This window comes from Quercus robur, chromosome 5 (genome assembly GCF_932294415.1).
Source record: "Quercus robur chromosome 5, dhQueRobu3.1, whole genome shotgun sequence".
NCBI classification, from domain to species: domain Eukaryota; kingdom Viridiplantae; phylum Streptophyta; class Magnoliopsida; order Fagales; family Fagaceae; genus Quercus; species Quercus robur.
Genome location: NC_065538.1, coordinates 23046454 through 23069511, shown reverse-complemented (window position 1 = coordinate 23069511; position 23058 = coordinate 23046454). Strand labels below are relative to the sequence as shown.

At 34.2% G+C, this 23058-nt stretch overlaps 1 protein-coding gene and 1 long non-coding RNA gene across 2 annotated transcripts; both read right to left on the bottom strand.

The window, feature by feature from the left end:
• Positions 1-3124: 3124 nt before the first annotated feature.
• On the bottom strand, positions 3125-7402 carry LOC126725540 (uncharacterized). Its single transcript, XR_007655490.1, has 4 exons — positions 7337-7402; positions 6916-6945; positions 6686-6807; positions 3125-3589 (listed from the first exon to the last, which is right to left on the bottom strand). It is a non-coding gene; the product is annotated as an uncharacterized LOC126725540 (long non-coding RNA).
• Positions 7403-16352: 8950 nt separating this feature from the next.
• Positions 16353-19627, bottom strand: LOC126725534 (coatomer subunit beta'-1-like). Its single transcript, XM_050430304.1, has 10 exons — positions 19482-19627; positions 18878-18913; positions 18701-18762; positions 18494-18548; positions 18239-18275; positions 17794-18119; positions 17565-17696; positions 17303-17451; positions 16975-17043; positions 16353-16666 (listed from the first exon to the last, which is right to left on the bottom strand). The coding sequence occupies exons 1-10, from the start codon at positions 19482-19484 to the stop codon at positions 16612-16614; spliced, it is 924 nt and encodes a 307-aa protein (XP_050286261.1). The 5' UTR covers positions 19485-19627; the 3' UTR covers positions 16353-16611.
• Positions 19628-23058: the final 3431 nt, after the last annotated feature.

Genomic DNA, 23058 nt, shown 5'->3' with positions numbered 1-23058 from the left:
AAAAGGAAGAACGAGCTCTCTCCCTCTCTTTGCCTTAGAATCCTTAAAAATCCCCAAACCCATAACTCCTTTCTCTTTTCACTTAGATTGCCAAAGTGAAATTTGAACACTTGCAAGCAAGGTGGTGTATTGAAGCTTGGGTTTTCCTCTCCTATAAATTTTTTCACCAACCAAACAAGAGTAAATCCCTAATTTTATCAACCTGTGTTCACCACGCCAAAAAAAAAAAAAAAAAAAAAAATGATTGCAGGCAAAGAGAGAATTGCAAGCAAGCAAGTCTCAGGTCTTGGCATCACAGCACGCAAGTATCAGGGCCATGGAGCAAAGGTGCTTGATACTCGACCAAAAGATCACGTCTCAGAATTTCAAGATATTGGCCCTTAAGTCCCAAATTGAAGGCCTTGATGTGAAATACTGTTCAAAATCGCAAGATTTGAGGTGAGTGAATTTAATTTTAGCCTAGTCTCCTTCACACTCTCCATCAAAGTCACCAACACAAGCACCTGCTCCTAAAGCTTCAGCGCCGTCGCCTAGTACTCCACTTGTTGAAGCTCCTGGACTAGCTCAGAATGGCACTGTTTTGAACAGAGTTGGGTTTGCGGTTGTTTTGGATCTGGGTTCGCTACTGGATCTGGGTTTGCTGCTGGATTTGGGTTCATTGTCGTTTTGGATCTGGGTTCGCTATTGGATCTGGGTTCGCTACCATTTTGGATCTGGATTCGCTGCTGGATTTAGATTCGCTACCATTTTGGATCTGGGTTTTATGTTTTTTTGGGTTTAGGTGTTTTATTGTATTTATTCATTATTCATTCATTCATAGCATGTGATGTTTTATCATGGTATTGACCATACCCATTAATATAATTCAGCAAAAAAAAGAAAAACCTATTAATATAATTTCTTCTTTATTCTTTTAATTTCGCAATTGGTGTTAAATATTGTGAAATTTTTTATTTTTGAAAGTCTAAGGAAACCAACTTTATGGGTTTGAATTGCGATTACACGGAAATCAATTGGTGCTTGAGTTCAATAAAATATAACACACAAAAGGATCAGGTTGCTTTATATATAAGGTTGCTTACAAGTGTTCAGATTTCACTTGGCAATCTAAGTGAAGAGAGAAAGGGATTACGAGTTTGGGGATTTTTAGGGATTCTAAGGTAGAGAGAGGGAGAGAGCTCGTTCTTCTTTTTAGGGTTCTATTTGGGTTCTAATTTTGGCTTATATAGTAAAGGGGATTTTCTAAAAAAAAAGGACAGAGGTGGGTAACGGGGGTCTAATGGAAGCCACCTCAGGTAGGTTAAGTGATAACTTTTAAACCACGGGTGGGTACTGTTAAAATTAGCCAAACCACAAGTGAGTAAAGTGAAATTATCCCCAAAAAAATGATAGGCTCAAGCCATAATTAATTAAGCTTGTGGCTTTATCAAGCATATAGGATACTCGTGGGTTCTTCGTGTTGATTGATGCAAAATGACTATCAAAAATGAAAGTAAAAAGATTGTTTGATCATTGATGCATGTTAGAGAGAACACTTACCAATCAACATGGAGAACCCATGAGCATCCTATATGCTCGATGAAGCCACAAGCAAAATGCCAACCCATCCTCCTGAACTTTAAGCTGGTGGTCATTACATCTCCTCACTTTTTATTTTTGCCAATTTAATCTTTAAACTATACATATGTGCCAAATCTCCACATCCGTCAGCGTGCTGTTAAAATTCTAACAGAATATGCATGTGACACATGCATGATATTTAAAATACCCAAAAAAAAAAAAAAAAATTTGAGAAGAAGAGAGATGATCGCTCAGAAGTCAGAACCACCGTGGCATTCCTCCCTCTGCGCCGAAAGTCTTTGTCTTACTGATATTTGCATTCTAAAGATTTTTCAAGATGCGTTAGTTTCTGGACTCTATTTTCCTATAATGAGTTTGATTTGCAGGGTTGGAAAGTCAAACTTCACTGATGTTTTACCTTTCAAGCATTATGTGGACGAATGCCTTGGGAGCTATAATCAACAACCAGACCAAAATCCAACCCCAGTAGTGATTAGCAAAGTCCCCCATATATATTAATAATCTTTACCAACCCAACTAAGAAATCTACCAAAAACCACCAATCGGTACAATCCAATTCTAGATTCCAACAATACATATATTTAAATTTCACTGAATTCATCTCAAAACCCAGATTTTTTTTGTGTAAAAAAATAAACAATTAATTATAAAATCATTCAATCAAAAATTAAATAAATAAATTTTTTTTAAACCTCTTTTTGTTTGGGTTTCTTTGAGATCAAAGTCTGAGGATCTTCCTAGGCGTAATCCCCTATATCTAGATCCATTATAACCTTCTCAAATTGAAACTAATTGGTTTTAGAGAGATTTCAGACTTGTTTTTTTTTTTTTTTTTTTTTGGTGTAAGGTGCGGAACCAAATACATGATTGAACGGCACTGTGGGACATGAACAGAAAGATGGACTTCCAGCGCCGAAGGGATGGATGCCACGGTTGTTCTGACTGGTCGTCTCTCTCTCAAAAACTTTTCTTTCTCCTTCCACTCAGTTAAGATTTCAGATTTGGTATTTTAAACATCACGTGTATCTCACATGCACATTATGTCACACGCATGCATATTCCGTCAGAATTTTATTAGCAATCTAGCAGATATGGTGATTTGGCACATGTGTATAGTTTAAGAAGTAAATTGGCTAAAATAAAAGTTTAGAGATAACCACCAGCTTAAAATTCAGGGGGATGTGTGGGCATTTTTTCCAATTTAGTATTTATTAGCATCATTGGTCGATAATGTTTAGATGTAAATTGTCCATATAAGTCCTTTTCCAACAGAAGTAAAATGATGTTCCAGGCAAATATATATAACTTGATGTAATTGCGTAGAAAAGACATGACGGAAATCTCGGGAGTGTGTAGATCCAATATCATTGTCCATTAATAGTGTTTCAGGCAATTGTGTTGTTGGGGTCAATTAATACATTCGTACAAGCAGTGGATTTAGAAAAGCCTTCATGTCAAGCAAACTGTGGGAATATTAGAATTCCATACCCTTTCGGAGTAGGAGCTGATTGCTACTATGAAGATTGGTTTGCAATATCTTGCAACCTTCCCAAGCCTTTCTTGAGGAGATTCAACCTGGAGGTTCTGGATATTTCATTACAAGGCACAGTTCGCGTCAACTATCCCACATTTTCAAGCTGTTATAATAGTATTACAAAGACCACAGAAATTGTGGACTTCACAAAAAGCCCTTTTGTCTTCTCCCAATCCAAAAACAGTTTCATCGCCATAGGTTGCAATATCTTTGCCTCAATGAAGTCCCTAGATGGCTCAGTTATCGCTGGGTGCATGTTCCGGTGTGGGATAAACAGTACTGAAATTGCTGGAAGTAGTTGCGTTGGCATCAATTGCTGCCTTACCCCGATCCCCCCATACAATGCAACTATAGAGCCAAAATATATCTCCAGCCCCAACTCTAACGACCAAGCATGCAACTATGCATTTTTACTGGAACGCGAGTTCAATGCCAATTTATTAAGATACCCAATTAAACCTGAAGTCCACGTTCCTGTGGTATTGGAATGGGGGATTGATCAAACATTATATTCTCGTATGATGAGAATTGAACGATCAAAGTGTGCAAAATATTTAGGGTCCGTTTGGATGGAGGAGTGGAAAAGTGGGAGGATGGAAAATTGTGGGAGGATAGAAAAGTGGGAGGATGGAAAATATTTAGTTTTCCCTCTTGTATGTTTGGTTGGAGGGGTGGAAAAGTGGGAGGGTGGAAAACTCTTTTGTTTGGTTGGAGAGAAAAAGGGAAGGATGAAAAATGTAATTTATATAAATTGACTATTATACCCTTGTTGTATAATATGTAAGAAATAAATTTATTTATACTTATTACATAATATTAAATTTATCACATCACATATATAAATTTATATTATTATTTTTCTTATTATAATGTAAAAATTAGATCAGGTCATATTTGAAAAAAAAAAAAAACGTTCAGGTCACATTGAAAAAAAAAATGTTCAGGTCACGTGAAAAAAAGAAAAAAGAAAAAAAAAAAAAGGAGAACGTTTCAGGTCACAAAAAAAAAAAAAAAAAAAAAAAAAAAAAAAAAAAAGAGGAAGAAGAAGAACGTTTCCAGGTCACGTGAAAAGAAAAAAAAAAGGAAGAAGGGAAGGGAGGGCATTACCGTAAAACTGCCTTAGTGCAGTTGTCCCCCCCTTGCTTTTCCTCCCAATTTGGGAGGAAAAAATTTGTGGGCCCAGGGAGAAAATTTTCTCCCTAGTTTTCCACTCTCTCTATTTTCTTCCCATTCCCAAATAGTGGAAAACTGAGTTTTCCACCCCATTTTCCCTCTTATATTTTCCATCCTCCCTATATTCCACCCATCCAAACACAACCATAACTTCAGAGGGTAACGAAACTTTTACGTGTATATGCAAATAGGGCTACAAAGGAAATATGTATCTTCTTCAAGCATGTCAAGGAAAACCTCTTACAGTCTATTTATTCTATAATTTTTTTTCCTTTTTTATTTTTATTTTTATTTTTTATTTTTGGGTGAAATTGTTCTATGAATTTAATTGTTAGCACTTGTTTTCACAGGCCAGCCTCGCAGCGTGGTCAGATTAGTTGTAGGACTAGAATTCAAAGTTGTCAATTTCGATCAATTCCAATTGAAATGGACAAAATAATGTTTACAGGTTATTAATTATGTTTGCCTATCTCTTTGCATAGTTTTCAGAACCGGACCGGACCGGACCGGGAGGTCGGACTATGAAAACTGGAAATCGGGATGAAAACCGGTTTTTTAAGCATAAAGAACCGGATTTTTTTATTAATTCCATGAACCGCTAAAACCGGGGTTGGACCGCACGAACCAGTGAGAACCGTGCGGTCCAACCCCTTAGCAATTAAAAAAAAAAAAAAACAACTTAACACAATTTTATTCTATTTAATTAAATTATCCATCTCTTACAAGGAATAAAAAAAATTATAACTAAAATCTTTCAAAGATATTCAACTTTACTTCAAAATTAATCATAAATTTTAATGTTTTCATGGTTATTATTTTATTTTATTAACTTTCTTATTTAATTATTAAATATATGCTTGAAAATTATTAAATTTCCCTCACATATATAGATATATTGTCAATTTTGCTAGTTTTATAAATTTAATATCTATATTTAGACTTTAATTAATTATTAAATTAATTATGACGTCATTACGATTCGATCCCGGTTCGACCTCGGTTCAACCTCAAAAACCTTGAACCTCTCCTTTTTACGGTTCAATGAACGGTCCGGATCTGAAAACCTTGTCTCTTTGTTCCATCTTGTTTAAAATTCTGGTCTTTATATTTTGTCTTGGAGTGAATTTATTATATTATTATTATTTTGACTAAAGTTACACATTAATGATTTTATGAATATATATACATATATATATATATATATATTAATAAATAAAACTCATAGAAATTTTAATTAAAATTTGAAATTATAATCCAATTTTGCGTCATGTGTCTAAATTTTTCTGGGAACCACACCATAATTATCCTTTTAAGTTTTTTTTTTTTTTAATCTTTGTATCAAGTGAGTCAATGAGTATAAAATAATAAGAATCTAATATTAATAAACTATAAAATTAAAAAAAATACAATTTATATATACATACATACATACATATATATATATATATATTAATAGGTAAAACTCAGAAAAAATTCAATTAAAATTTGAAATTAGAATCCAATTTTACACCATATGTCTAAATATATGTAGGAATCATACCCTAATTATCCACTTAAGTTAAAATGTTTGTGCCAAGTGAGTTAATGAGTACAAAATACTATGAATCTAATATTAATAAACTATAAAATTAAAAAAAAAAAAATTACATATACTCAATAAAAATCACCACATCTATGTTATTAATTTTTTTTTTAAAAGAAAATTGATCATAAGTAGTATTAAATTTAGGTAATAATTTTGGTATGTGACTAATTACGTTTACTTTAAAAAAAAAATTGACTAATTATTTACATTTTTATAATAAAAAAATTGCTTAATTTTAAATATATCCATGCGTTTGCATATGTTACATGCTAGTTGCTATCCCACTCACATGAAGATAGATCCCACAAGCATGAGACTCACCAATATGTCAAAGGCAAAAATAAAAAAAAAACTTATTGTTACATGCAGAAAATACCATAGAGGGGGGAGGGGGGGGGGGGGGGGGTGGCTTAAAAATCTGCCTTCCCTTCATATTTTTTTTTAAATATATATTAAATTTAATTAGTGCCTCGTAAGTTAAAAAAAATTACATTATACATATATTTTTTAAGAAGATAATTACAATATGCTGTTTACTTCACAACTCAAAAGGCATCAATAAGTACAACGCTCTTGCTGCATTACATATATGTAAATGCACAATTTGGGGTATCACACTAACTTTAACTTGGCCAACGTTATATTTTAATTAAATTGGAAAAATTATTTAACATTCATGAAGCAGTGTTTCATTATCTCATATAAATAATGCATAAATTTACTTAACAATCACTATTATTTAAAATGAGGAAACACGATTCCTAGAATACATAATAATTAATTTTTGTGTTGTGTATGGACGGGAATCGTACCTATGTGCACATGCAAAACTTAGACTTGAAGTGACCAAACGTGCACTTATATGTGACTACCATGGCTCAGTTGGATGTAGATCAATAGATTTTACTCGTTCTGAATTCTGAACATATTCTTGCTGATATAGAAATCAATCCACGATTAGTTAAATAGTTTGAAATTACTTAATCAACAAGGAATTTATCCACTTGTAAAATTAAGTATGATAAGTAAATCATTACAATACCTCAATTTTCAGTGAAAGAAATTGATGTGCCTGTATACCACAATCACAAACTTGTCAGTCTAACACTAAAATTAGATTCTCAAATAAACTTAAAAAGTTAACAAATGTTAGAACTGTACCCCATATGTTATAGGCAGCTTCCCAAGAGATTTTTTTATTTTATTTTATTTTTTGAAATTGTTACAATATGCTGCTTACCATGCCACTCGAACCTTTCCACCCTAGACCCTTGAACATTTTGTGCATTAAAATATGTCAATTAAGTTACTAGACTTTTGACTCTAAAAGATTCATATATATCCCAAAAGAAGGCTATGGTAGAAAATATATATATATATATATTTTTTGGGATATTATGGTAGAAAATATTTAAACCATGCATATAATAAAATTTTAATTTGCACTGAAAAAAGTAACTCACCATTATTTTTCAAGTTGATACCAGGGAAGGCAATGATAGAAAATATTTGCTTGTAAAATACTGGATAGAATTTGAGTTAGAATATGGAGAAGCATATCTCTATATTTATAATCGACATGTTCATGCATTGTTCAAGTCTGAAGTCTCAGTTTACCAAATTTCCATTTCCTATATTTATCTTATGTTGTCATCCTATGTGTTCCAAACCGTTGATTATTCTTATATTGTTAGAATGGACGGCAGAGATTTGAGTTTCACAAGAGTCTTCCCTAGTTGTCATTCAATGCACTCTACCCGTTGAATATTCTAACGCGTCAGGATGAACGGCAGAGATTGATTTTGGGCCCCGTTCGTTCTTTGACCATTCTACTTGGTACTATACTTATATATTCTACAAATTAAGTCAGACAAGCGTGTAAAATACTATCACTACAATTCAATATAATTTGCTGTCGATGATTTCGAGTCTGTAGCAAGATTTTTTTATTTTTTATTAACCAAGTTCCACCAAATTTTTTTTTTTTTTTTTTTTTTTTTTTTTTTTTTTTTTTTTTTTTTTTTTTTTTTTTACAGGAAGTTCCACGAAATTAATTGTAAAGAATTTTTTAATATTGTGAGTGTATTTTCTCATATTGTCATTATAAACTTGGAGGAAGCAATGCTGGATGTCAATTTTTAAATTTCTTTGGCCAAAAAAATACAATAGTGGTTCCTAAAATTTACATATTGTACACATTTGGTCTTCGATGTTTTAAGTTTTATTGATCTCTGAAGTTTCAAAAGTGAGCACAATTGGTCTTTCTATTAATTTTCATTACTTAACTAGCCTATCAGTCTAATGGAGTAAGGATATAGTATTTTGTTGTCTACATGGAAACTTTTTATATTAAAAACTACCCCAACTTCAAACTTTATGATGACATATCAATATTATGTCCACTAATTTTCAATTGAATACTCCTAACATATTTGATAAAGATTTTACAACACAATTCAAAGAGGGTTGTTAAGTAATAAAGGGTAGTAAAGACAATACATTTTGTAAGGTTGAATTTAATCAACCATCTTGTTAGCTTTATTCCGTACCAAATTTACTTGTAATTCAGCATTTAGAAACCTTGTATTTAGATGAGAATCATGTAAGGGTAGTGTGTGAGAGAGTGTGAAAAAAAAGCTCAAGAGTGTGTACTCAGCAGGGCCTCATGACTGGATCTCGCGACTGGCTCATGGCTAGCAAGTCGCCAAAGCTGGCACACATGTGAAGCATGCAGAGGAGTTGAAGAGTCACGCCAGCTGGAGCACTACAGGACAAAACTTCCAGTCTGGCTAAGCAGTTAGCTCGCGACTCAAACTTACGACTCAGTCAAGTCGCGAGGTGAAGTCGTCAGACCACTCTGTTTGGGAAAAACTGACCTTTCGTATTCCAAACACACACCAGTATAAATACCCCTTATACCCACGTATTGCAGAAGGCTTCCAGAGAGAATTTTGAGAGAGAAACCCTAGAGAAAAAGAAAATTGACTCATCCACAATCATCATTCTTTGATTCTCCAAATTCCTCTACTTTCACCCCCTCCATTGTTACATCCTTGAGAGGTACATTAGCCAAAACCTTTTCTCATCATACCCATATCTGTGAGGAGGCTATTTGGTGCTTGGGAAGTAGTTAGGAAGGGAGCAATTGATATTGGTTGATGTTATAGGTTATAGAGGGATCCGGTAAGTTAGAGAAGACAAAAGTTCGGCGTAACCTCGTTGGAGCAGGAAGCTTGGAGGGCTTAGGTACACTGGGTAGATTAGGTTTGGAGGGTCTTCTGCTGTTCATGTATCCTAACTTTATTCTCTAGTGGATTATTAACCACTTGGAGGACGACAGAGAGGTTTTACACCGATGACTTTGGTTTCCTCTTTGATAATACATCGCTGTGTTGTCTTTGTGTTTGCATCTCTCTTTCCTTAATCTTTGCCATTTAATTTCTGTTGTGGTTGTGATTTTTATTTGGTTTAGATTGTTTTATCAATTCTGGTTTAGCTTATTTTCATATTCCGCACATACATTATTTGATATTAAGTTTGAATTGGTAATTTGTATTTTGGGGGTCTAAACGTTCAAGGTGTTTTACATACTATTTGAACGTTCACTTTTCAAAAGAAGAAAAAACAAAGACACAATAGATAGTTTTGGATAATTTGACAAGGGATGGAGAAACGCTAGTGACGGACACAATTAGACTTTTTGCAGATCTTTGAGCAAGAATCAACACAACCTTCAACGTTTTCTACATATGAAATAACAATATATGTTAGACTAATATTACCAAGATAAACTTAAAATGATGAGGAATGTTTCTATGATCTTGGAATGCAGTCCCAAAAATTTGAAATTTAATTTGGGACACATAATTAGCAAAAACTCAAAGAGCATTAGTATAATTCTTAAGTAGGTTCTGATTTTAATTATTCAATATTTATAAATTCAAATTCAATTAAAACCTTTAAATTTGGATGAACTGTCATTTTTGTGCATAATTTAATTTTTGATCATTTTACTCTTTAGTATTCAAGTTTATTGCTAAAATGTTCCAACAATAAATGACCAAAAAAGAAGAAGAAAATTTTAGGGACAAAAATACCAATTCACCCAAATTTAAATGGTGTCACTTGTTTTTTAACTTTTTTTTTTTTTTTTTTTTTTGATACAAGATAGAATTTACACTCTATTCTAATCTAAGTGTATATGTGTGTGAAGTTCCCTCCTGGAGACTTGAACCTTGGCCCTTTCTCCCTACACCCCACAAGCATTTATGCTTGTGGAGTGACCACCGCACCAAGGGTGTGTGGTAGTTTGTTTATTAACCTAAATATAAATAAATTGGATGAATTGACGTAAGAGGGAGAAATGAACGGGAAATTATAGCATTTTGAAAGCTAAATGTGTTATATGAATGTGTAGCCTTTTTCTTTAATATAGAAAAGATAAGATATGTGTAGCAATTTAAGGATTACATACCATAGCTCAAGTTTGTGCACCATGAAGATGCACAGCTGAGTCATGTGAAACCTTTGAGAGCGACGACTCACATTTTCTCAAACAATTGCTAACACAAACTGACCTAAGTTTTATGACCAAAGCACATTGGAGCTCACATTTCACTTGGCATTGGAAGGATTGGGCTTGCAATTCCATCACTAAAAGCAAAATTATCACCTTAATCAGTAGCCCAACCCTTCTAAATCCAGTTCCTTCCATGGCTAAATCTCTTTCTCCCTTTCGAAATTTGATGGCATATGGACTTTGAAGAAAGCTTAGGCCTTGATCTCGCTAGCACTAGACGTTTTAAGTATATATAGGGTGATAGGCCACAAACTGAATGACCCCTTGTGATAGAAATTAATTAATTAATTAGCCAAGTTATTAATTAATCAATTTATCATGCAAACGCGTGGTAGCACAAACAAATCACCAATAAACTAATTATGCAGCGGAAAATAAATAACACGGTGATTTGTTTACGAATGAGGAAAACCTAATGGCAAAAACCCCACCGGGTGATTTTCAGGTCACCACTCCCGAAACTCCACTATTATCACAACAAGCGGTTACAAGTAAAGGAATCCTAGTACCTTACCAACCTACAGTTGAACCCTTATCTCAATACCCAATTGGACTTGTTCTGTAGTGATAGTTTCCCTTTCAGATGCACGACTCCCAATACGTGACTAACTAATTGCGCGGATCCCAGTACGCGACTTCAATCACCAACTAAGAAGGTTGTTAGTTGCAAAGTTCTTCAGTTCATTCACACGATGAAGATCAAGAAGATGCTTGGTCACAAAACCCTACGGTGCACATACACAACAACTTCTTCAAGAGAAAGAGATGAACTAGGGCAAGAACTTCGTCTTCAGTCACAATTTGCTTGAACAGAGTTTGCTCAATGCTTGTGCAACTTGTGAACACTTTGACGGCCCTTAAACTGATCCTTTTATATGTCTAGGGTTAGGAGAAAAGAAAGCCCAAAGACACATTCACGGATCCCAAGAAAATCAAATTGAAATTCTAAAAATCTTAAATCTCGACAGATAGCAGGTGTCGAGTAGGTGTTGAGCACACCGAATGAAGAACAGCTTCCTTAAGCTCGATAGATGCAGCTATCGACTAGTTGTCGAGCTTTAATGATTTTGCACTCTGAACTTGTTTTCTTGAATAAACTTGAAAGCTTTAATACGTGATCTTGAAACAAGGTTTCTTGAAGTATTTAAAACATCCTAAATCTACCTAAATACAAGTAAAGTGCGTTTTGTCAAAGGATAAGCCAACTGCATAAAATCATGACATATGTTCATAACAAGTGAAACACATATGTCCTAACATAGGGCCTTCATATATATGTAACCAAAGCTAAGAGGAAATCCATTTAGAATTCAAATTGGATTTCTATTAAAATCTAATTTAGTGTCATATTTAAATGAGATAATTCAGTGCAAAATACGAAGAGTTATATATAGATAACCATAAGAAACTCAATCATATATCTAATTATATATATATAGAAGAAGAGATAGTTTGAAAGATTATGTTTTACAATGCCATTTGTTTGTCTAACTAAAAATAATTCAAATTTATCAACTTTTTACATAATACTATGAACATTTATTATTTATTTAGTAGAAACTTATATGGATAGTGTGTGTTTAGTGTTTACTACTTAAAAAAAAATTGTACACATGCATATGAACAGTTCTAAACTAGTCTCATTATATATCTATATTTAAAGTTAAAACCAAGACAAAATCCAATTAAATTCTAAATTGGATGGCTAATTTTCCACTACATGTCATCTAAATTTTTTTTAAATTTTTGCGCCAAAAATGAATGATGCATTAACACCTGACACAAAATTCAAGAAGACAACAATAATGACACTCGAATCTCTTAACACAAGAGAATTGTGAAAGTGGTCCTCCAAGTAGCCACCTCTTTAAAACAATGCGGACTTTAGCTTCCTAAATTGGCAAAGCAAAAACCAAACTATTGTTAAACCCAAACCACATATTGTTTGAACTTTGAACACCCAAATTCATTTTATTTTTTACCACTCAATATCTCTTCCATCTTTTAAACCCAAATTTTTTAAGAAACCCAATAACTCCTCTCTACCTTCTCACAATGCAAATCCTTCTAAGTGGCATCTTCTAATTTTGATGGTCTTCAACTGAAGTTTCAAGAACACAAATCATCTCATTACTTTTGCTTTGTCGGGCTGGTTGAGGTGCACCACCAGTGCAACTAAGAATGACTTATCAAGGTATGCTACAAAGGCTTATTTCACTCTATTTCTATGTATTCTTTTCTTTCTGTATTTTATCTTTATCTAGTTATGTTCTTGTTATGTTTTTTCTCTATCTAGTTTATATGTAAGTGCCCTCTAACTATTTGATAAAATTCCTAAATGAAAAATTAGTACCAATGAGGATAGAGACCAAATACATAGTTTATCCTACATTTTATCATTCCATTTAATCCAAAAAAAAGAAAAAGAAAAAATTTGGACGATTTTTTTTACATTTTGTTGTAGGACCAGACACTTATTATCTACCCATGCTTCCTTGCATTTTCTAGTAATGAATTATGTAAGACTAGGGTGAGTCAGTCAACATGTGTACTCAAAAGTATATATATTCTTCCATAGGCAAATTAGTATAGCTACTAGTATCACTCACAACATATGCTAAAAATAATAATACTAGTTGAAAGTATATTTTCAAAAATAAGCAAATAAATTAAGAGCTCTATCAAATTTACCTTAAGTGTACTATTGTGTATATGTCCACAAGCTTGGCATGAAATCCAAGCCAATATCTCCACCCTATGCTCTTATTCTTTGCAGCTCATTTCATCTTATATATATGTTAATTATGGCAGACATTGTTCTAGGTTAAGGTTTGAAATCATAAACCCTTACTCTATAGAATTTTTCTCTCTCATCAACACATTATCTCACTTGCTCTTAGGAGAACCTCCAACCAACCCATTGGTTATGTTTGGTCTCAAGTGAAGTATGTAGATCTTTCATTCTTGGAACAAGTCTCTTCCCCAATCTACACCATGCAAACCACGCTTCTTCCTCAAAAGATTAGTCACCAGATTGACAAAATGAGTTGCAACTTCCTATAGGGGGATACTGCTTAACATAGAGGTTGTCACATGGTTAAATGGGAGACTGTCACTTTACCCAAAGAGGCTGGTGGGCTGGGAATCCCATCCACCCGGCAAAGAAACTGTGTGATTCTCATGAACTAGGCCTGGCGCCTTTATACCAATCCTACTACGCTCTGGGCCCAGGTGCTAAAAGCTAAATACTTTCCACACGTAACCTTGTTTACTAGTCCACGAAATTCAAGAGGGTCCCATATTTAGACTGCTTTCTCGGTAGGAGCCAAATTGTTACTTGAGGGCATGAGCTGGATTGTCGGAGATGGATAAACTATTCGAATTTGGAAGGACCCTTGGCTTCCATATGGCTCCCTTCTAAGTTATATTGAAGGTCCCCTCCTCCTCTTTGATGAAGATCGTTAGGTTAGTTCATTGCGAACTAATCATTCTTGGTCATTCGACTTTCTCAACCTCCCTCTTCCCCCCCAACTTCAAAATCTTATTCAGGGTATTCTTGTGGCACGATTTTCTAGAATCGCTGACACTTTTCTGTGGCCCCATAACAATGGTACTTGTTCAGTTAAATTTGCTTCTCAATTTCTTTTTCAACAGCAACAAGTACCTTGGAATAAACCGGTGTGGAACTGGATTTGGACATTATCATGCCAAAAAAGATCCAAATTTTCTTCTAGAAAGCTATGCATAACCGGTTACCCACCAAACAATTCCTAACTTTTAGGCGTAACCATCTAGATAACCACTGTTCTTGATGTCACAACCTAGAAATGACCATACACATTCTACGAGATTGCCCCTGGGAAAAAGAGGCCTGGAGTCAATCCCCGAGAATATTGCCATGCCCTTCTTTCACTTGCCGTTGCAAGATTGGCTACGGTGCAATGCAACAGCAGATGTCATTATCATGCCCCATCAACTCCCTTGGCATGTTTATTTTCCTTTTACTTGTTGGAATCTATGATTAGCTCGCAATGGAAGGATTTTCAAGAATCAATCTCGATCCCAACATAGCCTTATCTACTCCTTTGTGCAAGTCGCTATGTAATTTTACTTCCTAGCTGGCACTACAAGACGGAGCTAGGTTAGCCTCCCGTAGATTATACGATGGCACGCGCCCCCAAATCCCTATATTAAACTAAATACTGATGGTAGTGCACTAAGTAATCCAAGTATAGCAGACACAGGGGGAATATTAAGGGATCACTCAGGATGATGGATTTTAGGTTTCTCACTTCATTTGGGACTAACAACAAATAATATGGCTGAGTTGGCAACTATTTGGCAGGGCTTGCCTATGGCATGGAATATGGGTTTTAAGTTTATACAGCTTGAACTTGACTCTAAAGTAGTTCTAACATGGTTAACAAATAACAATGCGAGTTACCCTACTAATATGTTGCCTTTAATTTGTGATTGCAGGAGCCTCATGGATCAGGACTGAGAGGTGCAAGTGCAGCACATTTATTGTGAAGCTAATGAATGTGTAAAGCGGATGCTCTAGCGAAGCAGGGAACTCACCAACGGAACCTTTTGTCTGTATATAGTAACTATCCCAATTTTGTATATTTGTACTATGTAAGGGATTTGGCCGGCGTTGGGGTTACTAGACTATGTGCCCGAGGATCAGATGTTGGTGATGTATAAACTTTATCTTATATAAATAAGACCTCCTGTTTCCATCTAAAAAAAAAAAACTTTCCTTTAAAACCCATTCTCCAGTTAGGAACTTGACAATGATTTCCTCTCCACATTTATTCTTTAACTGTGAAACATTTTAAAATTTGATATATTAATTATCTCAATTCTAATTAGTAGTACCTATAATTGACTAGGCACATGTTTTTTATTTTTGTTGCTAGAACGCATGTTAAGGAGAGAGACAATGAGGAGGTAAATATTTGATCCATTAATTTCAACGGCAACATTTTTAGTTTGTAGATAACACAATTGATTGTCATAGTTAAAAGCAAGCAGATAGAAGGATGAGAATTGGCATATTACTAGCATTATTTGAAATTCAAGTAGACCTATAGGATTTTTTATTTTTCATGATGATATAAATCTATAGCTAATTAGGTGTATGAGTGAAAGATGATCTCCATATTATACCAAAATATTTTTGAATTTCAATTTTGAGATCTATTGTTAAAATGTGGACAGTTTACTATTACCATTTACAACTTGGAAATTTTTAATATCCATATGCAGTTATAGTTGGAAACTTTTATGTTTGTAAAGGTAATATTTTAGGATTAGGAATTATATAGACCTAATATACCAGTCTTTTAAGATATTTTAGCCAAAACAAATAAGGTTTGGCTTATGTCGAACGCTCCACTACAGTCTGCAAAATCTTAACCATCTTTTATTCTCCAAAGAAGCACTTAAGTGCAGGAGGTTAGGACTCCCTTCAAATTTACCCATTTTATCAAACTTAGAGGCCTTGATTTCTTCGAAGCAACCAATAACATTTAGTGTATGCAGCATTAATCAATTCTTCCATTTTATTTATTAAGAACAGGCTCGCTGATTAATTAATTGTTATACATTGACAATGTTTCTTTTTGTTGGTATTTGTCTGTGTGTAGGTGGAAAATAGTGCATCTGAGTTTAAATGAAGAGTGAATTCATGTAATTTGAGCAAGTTGTTCCAGAAAAAAATTCTGATAATAGCAATGCTCATAAGGTGCCTACTATGTTTCCACTAAGAAGTCTTCCATCAGCTTTTAATGTGATTCTTTTCTTTTTTTTTACTTGCAGATGTTAGCTAGAGGGCTTATTTAATTAGATGAAAGTATATATGTGACTGAATAATTTTCACAATCTGTACTATTCCACTCTAAAGACAAAGATAGATCCATGCCATTGAAGTTTATTCTAGTGACATTACATAGCTATAATCAAGCCAGAACATAAAACCATAATAGTAAGTAGTAAAACAACACTAGTGATTATTCAAATTCTTCCTTTTCTAGTCTTCCTCTTTGACTCGAAGATAGAATTATTCATACAAAACACCCCATATACTATTTGTAGCAGCAATGGTAGATGAATCAATTCCTCCAACTCTTCCTCCTCAACTTGTAGGTTTAGAAAACCTCAAGTACTTTTCATATTGACCATAATAGTTCCATTGTCACAACCAAATGCAATCCTGTAGGGAGTAGGAATATCAGTAAGGAATAAAAGTAATGTAGTAGTATTTAATTTTAAAACTGGCATGCAGAAAACAGTTTTTCTTACACTTGCATACAAAAACCAACACCTTTAAGAAAATATAGAAATCCTTTGTTCCTTCTAATTCTTCTAGAAATTAAATAAATTTCAATATGCTGTAGGCACAAACTTGATAATACAATGACTCATTCACATGTTTACATTATCTAATAGTGATCTAAACATCTCCTGCAACTCTGAACACACACACACACAAAATAAATGAAGAAAAATCAAGAATCTTACTGGTTTGATCCTTTCTTGTATCCAATTGCCCAAACTCTTCCAAGATCATAGTTTAATGTGTTCTCAAGCCTGCAAATTAATCAGATTTATATAGAAGCTTTGAAACCAAAATGAAGAAGAATTAACCAAAGTCTTACTAAAGTTTCAAATAAAATTCAAAGAAATTTATAGGTACATGTGCAACAACTACCGGGGCTCTAGTCGAGATAAAAGGCAAGTACATAACATAAGTCTTCTTCGAAAGCAATATAAGGAAGACAATTTGATGGAAAAATCTGTCAGTCTACTGAACATAGAATGGGGAAATTTTGAATCGTACAGATCTTACCTATAGGTTGTTGCATGCCATATGTGAATAGTCCCGTCCTCGGAACCAGTAATAATTATGGGAAGCTCGGGATGAACACATACTGAGGTAACATTGTGTGTGTGGCCCTCTAGTGTTCGCAAACAACTTTTGCTTTGAGAGTCCCACACCTGTTCATAGAGAATTTTTCAATGAATGGATTCAAATCTTTACCCACACTGACACAGGCATATGAAATTAAAGTGTGTGCATAACTCAAAATGAAGAGCAATAGGTTGCAAACCTTAGCAGAAAAATCATCAGAACCACTTAAGATTTTTGGTTCATCGCCGCCTGTGAAATACTCAACACAGTTCACACCTTTCAAATGGCCATCCAATGTAAAATTTGGAGCAGGGGAGGAAATATCCCATATCTACAGGATTAACCATTACCAAATCATGGGGTGTCACACAAGTATTGAAACCTTAAAATGCAGTTAACAAGGTAGTGACCAATGAACCTTATAATACCTTTATGGTACCATCAAGTGATGCACTTGCAAAATTAAGGTTATCCTTTGGGTTAAATGCAACTTGCATCACGTAATGTGAATGTCCCTCAAAGATTTGAGTACATATCCAATCTTTCTCCCAATCCCAAAGCTTTATAACCATGTCATCGGACGCTGTCAGTACATATGGAAGGGTAGGATGGACAGCCACACACCGAATGTAGTCTTTATGTGCCTCAAACTCTTTAACCTTTTCTAGTGTGTTATAATTGTAGACACGAATAAATGTGTCATCTGCTGCAGCAACTATCCAGTTTTCGCGTGCTATGAATTTTGCTGATCTGACTGCAAGCGCATAAAGGGATGTGTAGAACATAAATAAGACCACTTCTGAAGAAAATTGGAATGCAAGAAAGATGTTTTGTGACATTATCAATTGGGGAAGGCAAATATATGTCATTTACCTGGTAACTCGGTGTCCTTGAAAGACTTCTCCACAGTCTGGAATTGTATAACCAAGTTAGAACCAAATGCTTGGAGAAAAATCAATTACAAATGCATAAAGTTTCAAAGAACTTATAACTAAATTTCTGAATACCCACTTGCATTCTCATATTTATGTAATATTCATAAATTTTTTAGTTAGTCTAGATTAATCGACATATTATACTATTTGATAAAGATAGAAGCTATAGGTCTTTAACATAATATTGCTTTACCTGTGATTGGTAGTTCCAGATACGTATAGTTCCAGAATACAAACTTGCTAGAATCCTACATCAGAAAGTAGTATGCAACATACATTAGTTGTATCATCTTTATAATGAATACTATATATTTTCAAGTACAGAAAAATGAAATATTTAAATTATGAGGTGTAAACCATTTAATTAATTTTAATTTCCACTGAAAAGATATGTAACTACCATGGTTCAGTTGGATGCAGATCCACAGATTTTACTCGTTCTGAATTTTGAACATATTCTTTCTGATGCAGAAATATTCAATCGGCAAGTTAGTCAAACAATTTGAAGAAATTAATATAACAAAGAATTTACCTGGTTGTAAAAGTCAATAATGAGTTAAGTAAAGCATTACAATACCTCAATTTTGAGCGAGAGAGATTGTTGTGCTTGTGTCTGTATACCACAAGGACAAACTTCTCAGTTCAGCACTAAAATTTGATTCTCAATTACACTTAAAAAGTTAACAAAAATTAAAACTATGTTCTTTCCATATGCCATAGGCATCTTGCCTAGAGATTCAAATATGCCTATTGGTCACCCACTAATGTGAAATTAAAGGACATTCTAATTAACTATATTTAGAGAATCTTCAACGAACTAAATATGGTAATAGCTTCAAAATTAGCTTTGTACCTTTTCAAAAAATGGAAATGCATATTTCACAAAGTAATTGATTTTTTCTTTTCAAGAATGGAACATTGTATGACTTAAAAAATGAGGTTTATTGAAAGACAGCTCATAAGTGGGTTCCGGTTTATTTAGTTGATAACGTCCCTTGCCTCTTGAAAAAGAAATTAGGGATTCAAACTCTACTAATACCAAAAACTAATTGGTATTTTGACTTAATCATAAATAATAATCATCATGAAATAGAAAAAAAAAATAATAATAATTTTTTAAAAAAAAAAGAAAAAGAAAACCACAAATAACATAATGTTCAACAAAAAAAGAAGTAACTCACCATTTTTCAAGTTAAGACGAAGGCAAACGCAATGGAAGAAAAAATTTGCTTGTAAAATATTGGCTGGATCGAATTTGTGTAAGGAACATGGAGCAGTGTATCTCAATATATATATTAGGGGAAGCTTTCCAGCTAAGGAACTGCATGTTCAGTTCATGCATCGTTCAAAGTCTCAGTTTTCCAAATTTTCCATATTCCATGACTTTTCTTATGTTGTCATCCTACGATTCCAAACCGTTGATTATTCTTACATGTTAGAATGGACGGCAGAGATTGAGTTTCACAAGAGACTTCCCCATGCTGTCATCCAATGCACCCCTACCCGTTGATTATTTTTACGCGTTAGGATGGACGGCAAACTTGATTCTGTAAACACTTTACACTTTGACCTTATTTGTCTTACCGAATACTTGGGATTATTATTTATACTTATTCCATTGATTAAGTCAGACAAACTTGTAAGATACTAATACAACTTGAATAATACACATGTTAAGAAGAAATTAATTGTAAATTTTTTCTTTTCTTTTGAGAAACAATGGTATCTGAACCTCTTTGAGTATATGATTATTCTTTTGAGTGTGTGCAGTCAGCTTTTATATCCACACAGATGCACTAATGAGTAATGACCCTAAAATACTAGCAATAAATTTCAAACTCAGAATGTCATGAATATCATAAAAGCTTAAAAAACACTAAAGCAACTACTAGAGTTTTAAATAAATTTTTTATACTGTCTGTACTTGTATTTTCTCATCTTGTCTTGTTATTATAACTTTATAAGCTTGGAGGAAGCAATTTTGGATGTCAATCTTAAATTTCTTTTATTAAAAAGTATTCTTCTCTTTACTCAAAAAAAAAAAAAAAAAAAAAAAAAATGTACTTGTCATTTGTTTGACGTATTTTTTCAATGCCGGCCAAAATTTTGATAGAATATTTGTGTGATATACGCATTAATTAGAGATTATATGTACATTAAAGAAAAATTGTATTAATAATATCATAATTGAACAATAAATATTTATTAAAAACCTACTATATGTAAGTTGCAATTTTTAGAAAAATAAAGCTAAATTACAAATTGAACATAATGTACAACTTTCTTTAAAATTCAATATAGTCATCTAATTTTCACTTTCATTCAATTCAATCTTCTAACTTTCAACTTTGTTCAATTCAATCCTCCCATTTATTTTCGTCAAATTTGAGCCGTTAAAGACCCTCTAGTTAAAATGACGTAATTTTATATGAACAAGAGTTATGTGACTAAAAATACATGTGAATAATCTTTTGAGTTGTCACTTGTCACATAGTGGGGTTTGGAGGAACTTTTCTTTATACTGGCTTAAAAGAAAACTTTATTCCTTTATTTTTAGAATGAAACTCAAGGGATAGGAGATTAATCACTCTTTTACCATAACTGATGCATGGAACCCAATTTATACTAAAAGATTTTTAGTTATTATTTTTATGGTTAAGTGGAGATAACAATCATTCTTCGAAGAGAACTTTGAAATTGACAGTTATTGTCTTTCCTTAAATGCTTGGGTTGACTTGATGGTTACAAGTGTGACCACTTGCTTGTTAGTTAGGGACAAGTATAATATGGGACTCCCCCCCCTCTCATCAGTTAAAAGTGGAAGACGAGCAATTTAAACGCAAATTCTCTTATATTAAAGATTTGCTAATCAATGTCATTAAACTACAGGACTCCTTAGCGAGCTGAATATAAGACTTAAGCGACCTTGTTAACTGATGAGTCTGACCTATTTTTTGCAATTTGTTAGGCCTAAGTTTTGCTATTAGGTTTGGGCCTTTCTAGATATTGGGTTTCCAAGTCCGATAGAGTTGGGTTTGCCCATTAGTGAGCTTTTGCAATTATGGGCTTGTGCACTCATTAATGGGCTTTCATACTCGTTAGTGGGCACTTGCACCTATTCATGAGTTTCTTTGTCTACTAATGGTCTTTTGCCTATTCAGGGCCTATTGGTCTTCTACTATGCTTTGGTGTTCTTTTATAGTGGACATGGTCTGTGACTCTTAGGTGAGGATGTCCTTGGTCTGTTGGGTAAAACCATGTCCTCTGACAAGAACCTAAAAGAGTTCATTGGGTAGAGGTTTAGCTTAATTTGGCCATTATAACTCAAAAAAGTATTTGACTTTAACTACAAATGGAAGATGCCTTTCTAGAAAGTCAAAGGAGTAGGTGGGATATTCAATGCAATGGGTGACAGCTTTGATTGATAAGGACAACTAAGAGGAAGTTGTGAGGGGATGCCATGCACACAGAAGAATTGAGTTTTCCATTGGTTCATGTATTCCAGGCAAATACATTAACCAAGGGAAAACTTCAGGTTCCTCTTTTCACCAAAAATCACTCCCCTACTGATCAAACCACTTCTCCCTTACTACCAATTTGAGATCCCATGGGCTTAGACCATGGGTTACAAAGATGATACCTTGTTTGCTAGATATTTAATGACTTTTGCTGGGAATCCAAACATACACCTTGGCTTTCCATGTGTCAGCCAAGGTCCTCTTCTCAAGGCTTTAAAAGGACACATCAAGGTCCTAGGGCCTTGATGTTGACTCTTCTTGGTTTGACATTTTCCCAGAAATGGAATAGATTCCTCATAGCAATGGGTAAGCTTGGAAAGCCTTTGACCATACTCCCCTTTGCTGCATGTCCTCTGCTTGACCGAGATCCCTTGTTTCCTTCGTCAAGTACTGAACCTGAGGACATCACTTGTCCCTTTCGCTTCTCTCTACCTCTTGATTTCGACAAGACATCTAACGAATATTTTATTCTTTTCCTTCTTTCAAGGATACATGTGAGTGACTTTTTCTATCTTCTAGGTCGCCTACGTCCTTCTTAGAATCTTCTAGGCTGTCTATGTCCTCAGGATCTTCTAGACTGTCCACATCCTTCTCAGGATCTTCAGGATTTCTCTTAAAGGACCCGCTTCCTTGAGGATGGAGAGATCCCATTCGTGGCCTAAGTCTGGGTCCTCTTCTTCTTCTTCTTTTTTTCTTTCTCTTTCCTTCTTTTTGGGCCTTTGGGCCCTCATGGTCCTTCTTAACTTCATGAGTTGGGCCTTCTTTTGTTAAGGTCCATGGTCTTTCCTTACTTTTCATGGAATGGGCTTCCTTGTCACATTTTGGTCCTTAACACATGGCTAACTCCTTTTCTCCCTTTCTTAAAATTTTGTGGTATTTGGAATTTGAAGCAAACTCAAGCCTTGATCTCACAAGTATTGGGCTTTTGAGGTATATTTAATGCCTTCTTTTGTTCATAAAAAGAAATGTTATTGTGGTGCCCAAATTTGGTGGTTCTACCTATAGGGAGGGAGAATTTGGGCTCCCAATTTGTTTGTTGGTGGGTTTCCTTGCAATCCTACTAGGTATAGCTTCAAATGCTACCTTGACAACCCAGCCCTCTAACTCTTGCTGCTCCCAAGCCTAGTTTTTACCCTTCCCTAAATTCTCCTTTGTCCCTCTCTTTCTTCTTCTCTCATAATTTTTCACCCCTTTTTGTTTTTCCCAACCCCTTTTTCCATTCATCATCCCTTCCCTTTTA